This window comes from Setaria italica, chromosome IX (assembly GCF_000263155.2).
Source record: "Setaria italica strain Yugu1 chromosome IX, Setaria_italica_v2.0, whole genome shotgun sequence".
In the NCBI taxonomy this organism is placed as follows: domain Eukaryota; kingdom Viridiplantae; phylum Streptophyta; class Magnoliopsida; order Poales; family Poaceae; genus Setaria; species Setaria italica.
In genome coordinates, this window is record NC_028458.1 from 12,454,339 (window position 1) to 12,463,288 (window position 8,950).

The 8,950-nt window shown below is 44.0% G+C and overlaps 1 protein-coding gene across 1 annotated transcript; it reads left to right on the plus strand.

Annotated features, from left to right (window-relative positions):
- Positions 1–278: 278 nt before the first annotated feature.
- On the plus strand, positions 279–3,583 carry LOC101760678 (GDSL esterase/lipase At5g55050). The gene is made up of 3 exons (XM_004982466.4): positions 279–747; positions 2,430–2,551; positions 2,666–3,583. The coding sequence occupies exons 1-3, from the start codon at positions 483–485 to the stop codon at positions 3,365–3,367; spliced, it is 1,089 nt and encodes a 362-aa protein (XP_004982523.1). The 5' UTR covers positions 279–482; the 3' UTR covers positions 3,368–3,583.
- The last annotated feature ends 5,367 nt before the right edge of the window (positions 3,584–8,950 follow it).

Genomic DNA, 8,950 nt, shown 5'->3' on the forward strand with positions numbered 1-8,950 from the left:
CATCTGGCATTTTCTTTATTATACCCCGTTTTTCATTTTGATGGACACGTACTGCGCCGGCCTATTACGAGATAATTAAACATTACGATGGATGTGAATACAAGACCATGCATGGCGCATAATATATTCATGCATATTCAGTTGCCCCGTCCCACACGCTCGATCGTCTTCTCTCCCGCGCGCCATGCCAAAGCCGTCTTCCCCACACGCCACACAACTGATACACACGCTTGACAACTACGTACGTCCACCTCCCTCTCTCCCGGTACACACCTATCCAGCAGCTCCATCACTTGCTAGCTAGGAGTACTTCAGTTCCTCGCTCTATAAATTAGCTTCCCCCGAGCTCGCACCTTCATCATCATGAGCTCCCAGCTGCTAAGCGATCGAGTGAGAAGGTCAAGCAGCTAGCTAGCTAGCACAGCTAAGATCATACCGTGTTGACGACTGTGTGTGCGTGAAAGAAAGTGAAAGAGAGAACAATGGGTGCTGCTACTGTGACCTCCTCGCCTCGGTCCATGGTGGCTGTTGCCTTCTTGGCGGCAGCTACTACGTTCTTGTTGGCAGCAGCCACGGCGGCGCCCGTGCCGGCGATCTACGTGTTCGGCGACTCCCTCGCGGACGTCGGCAACAACAACCACCTGCCGACGCTCCTCAGGGCGGACTTCCCGCACAACGGCATCGACTACCCGGGGAGGAAGGCCACCGGCCGATTCAGCAACGGCAAGAACTCCGTCGACTTCCTCGGTGCGTGAATCCTTCCATCATTCCATCGCACTCGGCCGCCACTACTCTTGCTCCCGTCTCATCGATTGATGTGTTCAGTGCATTATTGCACATATGCCGTTGAGTATGATTTATGGTCTTCTCACCACAGTATGATATTGTTTCGATCATTGTTACTAGTGCTAGTTGTAGGCTCATCACTCGTAAGGTGTGAGCTCACTGTTAGTCTGTTACTGCATCTAGTACTATTCTACATTTCTACTGACTTGTATTTCCTGCTTCCCTAGTGCAGTATATATTTGAAGCCATCACGAGCAGGTTATTGAGTCAATTTAAAATAAACCGATAAACCTTGTCAAACTGCACCCGTTGTATCAGCACGCTTCGTCATGCACCAGTTGTATATGGAGTCGAACCTGAACTTGCTGGATGCTACTCACATGCTCTAACCACTGAGCATGAGGCCTTTTCACTAATATAACTTATCTTGACTACCCCTTTTTTGGTGAATAACCTATCTTGATTACCTAGTATATGTGAAATATGTGAATGTCTATGTCAAAAAGAAGATGCATTTTGTTTTAACATATTCCACTTGCTAAATTCTAGTAGATCACAAAGTAGGGTGACGGGAATCTTCCATTTCCATAGTCATAGACATTATCTCTTTCTTTCTTGTTACTTTGAGAAATAATAATTGCCTACCAAAAAAAAAAGATTTTATGGTTGCATAGATGGATGAAACGATGGGATTGTCTGGCTGTGGCAAAGGTGATTATTGACACAGCAAAACTCTTAGTGTCTTTCAGAAAAAAAAAGTTCATTAATAACCAGAATACCAATAAAAGTAAACCTAAAGTATTGCGGTAGTACCACTTTCCCCAAAATTTTCCAAAAGAAGACACTGCTGTGCATAAGAATATTTTGAATTCAGAGAAATATTGCAAAAGTCACTTAATTGTTTTCGTAAAATTTTTAAGTTCAACAACACAAACAAATATATAGTTTACGTAGCCCAATATATATATGATATATCTTGGACCAAGAAAATCCTCATTCTATTCTTCCTATGTTTTCTTTAATTTCTTTTCAGTTGCCATTTTTTTTCTCCTCTGAAAATAAACAAAGGCAAAAACTGTCGCTTGGTGACCAGTCGGTCAGATAAGCCCAATTTGGCATCATTCTGCATTTCACTTTCACGGATCAAATAAATTTGAATAGACTGCCATGCGGTGTACGTTATCAAAATTTTTGCTTGGTTGACTTGTGCTCTGAGCTTGATGTCGACAACTGAATTTCTCAGCAGAATTTATAGACATTGGTTTTTCTTATCCGTGATTGAACTTAGCTGTCATTGTTGACCAATAGTTGGAAAACTAAGAAAACCATAGGCACATGGAGTTCGTCGAAAAAGAAAACCATAAGCACATTGGTTATTTTACAACTTGCAAGTCTTTCAGTTTTTTTTTATATCTCGCATTTCAATTATATGACACCCTCAATGTTGAATACAAGAGTCTTTCAAGCATTTGTGTTAAGTCATGTGTTGCATATGCATGCGTGGTTGATCAGATGCTTGCATATATAGTGTGTATAAACTGTAAAGTGGGCTTATGAACAAAGACGCAAGGAAAACTTGTACTTGGCAGCATTATAAGGCTTCATTGGTCAGAAATTGAAAGTTGCTATCTTTGATCATGCAGCCGACAGCCTTGGGCTGGCATCCCCACCGCCATACCTCGCCCTGTCCAGAAGCAACGCAAACTACGCAAATGGCGTCAACTTCGCTTCCGGTGGTGCAGGAGTCTCAAACGCCACCAACAAGGTGCGCCAATCTCCAAAGTCCAAACATTGCCATTACATTTGATTGAAAAGACGATCGATCAGTCAAAGAATAACAGTTCTAAGAGCATGAATGATGTACCTTGTTGTTGTGCAGGGCCAATGCATCAGCTTTGACAAGCAGATCGACTACTTCTCGTCGGTGAACGCGTCCCTGGCACAGAGCCTTGGCCAGGCGCAGACCACGGCGCACCTGGCCAAGTCCCTCTTCGCCATCACCATCGGCAGCAACGACATCATCCACTACGCCAAGTCCAGCTCCGCCGCCGCCGGCAACAACCAGCCGTTCGTGGACGCCCTGATCCAGACGCTCACGGGGCAGCTGCAGCGGCTCTACGACCTGGGTGCGCGCAAGCTGGTATTCCTGGGCACGGGCCCCGTGGGCTGTTGCCCGTCGCTCCGGGAGCTGAGCGCCGCCAAGGACTGCAGCGCCGTGGCCAACGACGCCTCCGTCCGGTACAACGCCGCCGCGGCGTCGCTCCTGGGCGGCATGGTGGCGCGCCACCCGGACATGCGCTACGCGCTCTTCGACTCCTCCGCCGCGCTGCTCCCGTTCATCAACACGCCCGCGGCGTACGGATTCGCCGAGGCCAAGGCGGCGTGCTGCGGGCTCGGCGACATGAACGCCAAGATCGGGTGCACCCCGCTGAGCTTCTATTGCGCCAACAGGACGAGCCACGTCTTCTGGGACTTCTACCACCCCACGGAGGCCACTGCGCGGAAGCTCAGCAGCACGGCGTTCGACGGGTCGGCGCCGCTCATCTTCCCCATGAACATTAGGCAGCTCAGTGCTTTATAGTCCACCTGCAGTAGTCAGAGATTCAGAGTCGTCCACGTATATGTTGTGTATAGAGTATAGACTATATTGTGGCCTTGGACATGCTAGAAGAAAAAAGAAAACTAGATACATGTAAATTTTAGCTGAAATGTAATTGCCCATCAAAGAAAAGAAAAAAAGAAAAGTTGATTTACAGTCAATTATATACGCTACAGTTATTTGACAAAGTACCTTCATGGGCACAAGGTTTATTTTTTCATTAGCAAATAAATTGTACTGTACTTTTCGAGCGACTGAAATACTGGAGAAACTTCACCTAATCTAGCGACGTTCACAACTCATTTGATCGAAGAAGGATCAGAGGCACATCAATAAGTAGGGAAGATAATCTAGGGGAGGAAGAAGAGTAGAGGAGGATTCCAGAGGAATGAATAATCGATGGCTTCAACCCTGATGCCTTGTTTCCTTTGTACTCTGTATGTCGTCGCCTTGGGCTTGATTGGGCTGTAGGCCTGTTGCTCGACCAGTAACTGATGGTCTCATGCTATACCAGCCCACCAGTGGATGATCTCTAACCCTGTCGCCGTATGTTAAGCAGCTGATTATATTACTCTTATTGCAATTCCAAAAATGAAGCATTTGCGTTTCAAATCCGGCCAATTTTCAACTGATATGCATTGTAGCCGCAACAGTAGTTAGCGCGAAACTCAAATGAATGGCCAAATTCGATTTCTTGATCTACCGTTTGGCAGAAATATTTTAGTTGCTTCATAGATGGATGAAGGATCTGAGCTGAGCACACGGGAGTAAAAATTCTGATCGAGCAGAAGTATTAACTCCACCGGGAATATGGAAGAAGTTTCAGTGCTAATAAGCGAAATAACAGATGTTTAGCTTTGCAAACAAGAATGTAACTGTACTGGAATTCAGTAAGATCTGTCTTGGCTCAACATAGAAGGAATATTGGCCAAAAAAGACTAATATAGGAGCACTTAGCACTTATGTATTTGACAACGCGTGCTTTCCGTGGCCTCCTTTAATTTGGTTGCCGCCTATCTGCCCCGGAGAACCTCGGGGGACGGTCGGTGTAGTCATCGCTCGGCGCGTCGCCAGAGAGCACCGCCGCATCACCCGCCACCGGATTCCGTTGAGGCGGATAGGAGGCTGCAGTGGGTGGCGGCCGGCCTCGATCGAGGTGTTCGTGAAAAAAAACGAAGACAAAATAAAAATAAACGTGCACAGATACGTATTTCATTAATCTTGATCTTTTACAAAATTACAAAATACATGACTCGACATCTTTATCTTCTTGTCTTCTGCGTCGATGCTTAAGGAGAGGTCTGACTTGTAGAGATTGCGTAGTTTGCCGATTCCTGGAGTCTATTGGGCACGTCCGGTTAATTACATCCGCAAAGCGAGTCTGCGGAAAACCTCCGATTAAGCTGCGCTTTATGGTCATTGTCGAAGTTCATCTACTCGTCGTCCATGAGACATGGAGCGTAGAAGTGTTGTGGGTGGAATGCAGTTGATACGGGTAGCTTTGTATCACCGAGATCCGGTCACGATAGCGCCATCGCCACGTTGTAGTAAATGGAAAAATACATTAATGAAGGGGTGACTTTCGCCTTGTCGGTGCTCAGTCATATAGCCCAGCTTTATCAAACATGGACATGTGTGCATTGCCTTCGCCTCGTCGGCAAAATAGGGTCCAATCCCGTTATTTGGAACGAGTCGGTCGAATAGTGACCTCGCCTCGTCGGCACTTGGCCAAAGTTCCATCTAACCTCGTCGGTACCAGACATAATGAATTCTAACTGCCACAATTGCGTCGTTAGCGAATGCTTGGACGATGCTAGCAAGATAAATCAATTCAGCAGCCTTCCGGCAGCGTGGTTTCTCTCGGACTATTTTAGTCCTTAATAACCAAAATAAATAGGAGACTTCACTTTTCATTTTCCAGCTTATGTAGGCAACGAATGCCAGCTTATGTGTTAGCTAATGTTTTTTTTGCTAATCCTAATATTTATTTGAGAGTTGCATTCATTTCCAGGTTTTGTTCCCATGATTTGTTTTAGTCTTGGAATATTGTAAAATCTTTAAAAAAATCGTATATTTCATTAAAAATAGTCAATTTTTGTGAGGTGAAATAAAATATTGTAAACGAATAAGGAATATGTTTTTCCTAACCACGGGCATTGTATAAGCGCAAAATATAGACCTTTTGATTCGTTGCTCAAATGGACGGTCAAAACTGTGGTTACGTAGAGCTTCTCAAATCCATTCCGTTTGACTACTCGCTTGTAGTTTTGAACCTCAAATCATGAAGTTTAGTGGGTAGAAATAATTCAAAATCTTATCCCTCTCTCCGGAACGATTCCACCCTCTCCGGCTCTCCCTTTTTTTTGTTTATCCATAGCACGCATCTTTTTTCTCACTCCAGTGCTGCTAATGGTGGCCAACAGCCCCTGGTGCTCCTCTAGCCAATGCCCGTTGCTGCTTGCTGCCCCTCATCCTAGCTGCCGGCGCCCCTCCATGTCCCCAGCTGCAGTTGCGCCTCCTCTCTCGCCCAGTTGTGACTATTGGCATATTGCTGCTGCTGCTGCAAAAAGAATGGGCTGCTGATATGCCATCCAGTTCAAGGAAGGGAGTAGCAAGAGGAGAGAAGTGTCCTGATTTGTAGTCTTAGATTTTCGTTTCTGTTTCTCCATCAAAACTTCTTCAGCAATATAAGCTACCTACGTGCAATTCCAACTAAAAAAGGAGTAATAAATAATTCCAATTAAAAAAGGAGTAATAAATAAATAAATGCTAATTTGCAATAGTGCTGCTCACGTTTTATTTATATGTAAGCGCCAATTGTATACATAAGCTGCCCACGTGGCATTTTTTGCCCACGTACCGTCCTGGTGATCTATCCGCACCCACGTATCAAGTTGTTGTTACCAAATGAACAATTTGAGAGATAATGTACCTAAACATACCCACTCGTCAAATTTATATACTAATGACAGTGTTTAACTCTTTCATTTTTCTTCTCAATGAAAACAGCAAAACAGCCCAGTTGTGTTGCCGTGGCTGTCATGTACGCTAATGCTAAATGACACCTCTTGCTCCCGTGTAACGAGGCAAGGATCAGCATTTCGGCGTCGCTCGTCATTTACGAGGATAAAACTTATGCTGCGATTCCTCAGCGCTAGTTTTGTTGGCACTGAATTTTGGCCGATAAAATCCCATATAGCCTAAAATAAGAAAAGGAATATTCTTTTCTTAAAAGGAAAGGAAACATACTGTAAGATTCCCAGAGAGTCTAAATGCTGCACGTTCAGCTCATACGGAGGAAGCAAGGTTGTGTGTTAATAGCTCATGTATGAAAGGAAAGGGAAACAAGAACCTGATAACGATACAAGACAGAAGCTTCATCGAAAGGGATTCTACATAAAGGAAATTAGAGTATATGTATCTTAATATTTCCTTTTGTTTAGTTAAGATTTCTATAGTTAGCTAGTCAAGTTTGGTTCGGACTTTGTTAGTTTCAGAGTATAAATATGTACCCGTAGAGCTTGTAAAGGGTAATCTCTCGATCAATCAATACAATTTTTCGGCGCCCCATCGCCAACCCTTAGGAGTAAGGGTAACGTAGCTTCTCGACGAGTTCCTTCTAGCGCGCAGGACTGCATCGACTTCGATCTCAGGCGAGCTTGTAAGTATTGTCACCCGGTTATTACGATCTCTATCGGAACTTTCTAAGTTAACTCTTATATTCTGATATTCGGTCGTGTGGCTAGTTATCGAGTTAACTTAGATTGCAAGTAGAACTTTCTATTGTCCAATATTCTGCTTGTCTTTGACATTGCTCACAGTTATCGAGTTTGCTTAGATCTATCTAGGTTGTCTTTATCGGCTCCTTAGTTGTTTCTAAGCACTCACAGTTATCGAACGGTTTAGATCTGGTTAGGTTATCTTCATCGGCTCCCTTGCCTTGTTTAAATGTTCATAGTTATTAGATCATATCGGCTGGTAGATCTTGCATGCTTTTATTGCTTTATGTATGCTAGGTCCGATAGATCTTTATTCCTGCCTCTCAGATTGTCAACCGTCGGGTCTTTGATGTCAGCACGCTACTGTTGAGAGCCAATACTTCGGTCGGGTCTTTTCTGTATCTCATGGAAGCATGATGACGTCATTGAACCGATAGGGGCGCGTACGAGGCCTTGCTACTTCGAGCTTGTCTAGTTGAGTTAATGAGCTGAAGTTAATGCCCTCTCACCGTGTTACCTTATCTAAGTTTAATTACACGGTCATGATGTTGATTAGGTTTTGTTAGCTTAATTAGCTTGTAAGAGGTAGGCAAAAGGTCCTTGTTGTTGTGCTCTAATCTTTTATGTTAATAGGTTGATGTCAATGCCCTCTCATTCGTGTTACCTTATCTAAGTTCAATTACACTTATCAAGATATTGACTAGATCTATTAACCTATCTGGTGTGCGCATGGTTAGCAAGGGCTCCCTTTATGGCTATTGTGTCACAATGCTTTATCTTAACCAGTCAGCTCATACAGCCGATGGCACATGCCATTAATACTTCTATTTATTTACACCGCATGATTATATTGAATATATCTTATGATGTTTATTCAAAGAATACCTACCTATAAGCTCGAAGGCTTCACCGCCTATCGGCTTATGAATTTTACGTTTCCCTTGTCAACTGCAGGTCAAATTGATTGGCATGCCTTGTACTACTCGCAAGTCGATTTGGAACCTGCACTGGAGTTAAGCGGATCTCTCATATCCTCGTGTGTTGCCGACGCAAAGTCTGCGGTCTAGATTTTGCGTCAATGCTCCTCTCTTGCTCCCGTGCAATGGGGCAAGGATCAATTTTCCAGCGTCGCTTGTCGTTTACTAGGAAGGAACTTGTGCTACAGTTCGCAGCATTGATACAGTAACGTACGAACAATGCTCGTCTCTTATGAGGACATAACTCGCGTCGTGATTTTCGGTGTTGGGTGTTTGGATACGAGGTGCTAAATTTTAACGGTGTCACATCAGATGTTCGGATGCTAATTAGGAGAACTAAACATGAGCTACTTATAAAACTAATTGCAGAACCATGTATTAATTCGCGAGATGAATCTATTAAGCCTAATTAATCCATCATTAGCAAATGGTTACTGTAGCACCACATTGTCAAATTATGGACTAATTAGGCTTAATAGATTCGTCTCGTGAATTACACTCCATCTGTGTAATTAGTTTTGTAATTAGCCTATGTTTAATACTCCTAATTAGCATCCAAACATCCGATGCGACGGGTGTTAAATTTTATCACCCTAGAGCCAAACAGGCCCATAGTAAGGGCCTGTTTGGTTTGAGTTGCTTATGCATAAGCAACTTAAAAATAAGCAAATAAGTTGCTTATGAACCAATCACTCTTGCTTATAGACTTGCTTATAAGTTGCTTATGCATAAGCAAATAAGCAACTCTTGGGTTGCTTATGATTGCTTATGGGGCACTTTACACCTCCTACCCTCATTCTCTCTCCTCTCTCCCCTTTCTCTCCCCTCTCTCCCGTCACCACTCATGCCCACCGCCGCTTCCGCCCGCC

Excerpts from the sequence above, each read along its gene's own strand:
- LOC101760678 (XM_004982466.4), top strand. The coding sequence starts at position 483 with ATGGGTGCTGCTACTGTGACCTCCTCGCCTCGGTCCATGGTGGCTGTT. Across the intron at positions 748-2,429 it reads GAACTCCGTCGACTTCCTCG|CCGACAGCCTTGGGCTGGCA; the intron begins GTGCGTGAATCC and ends TTGATCATGCAG. Across the intron at positions 2,552-2,665 it reads TCTCAAACGCCACCAACAAG|GGCCAATGCATCAGCTTTGA; the intron begins GTGCGCCAATCT and ends GTTGTTGTGCAG.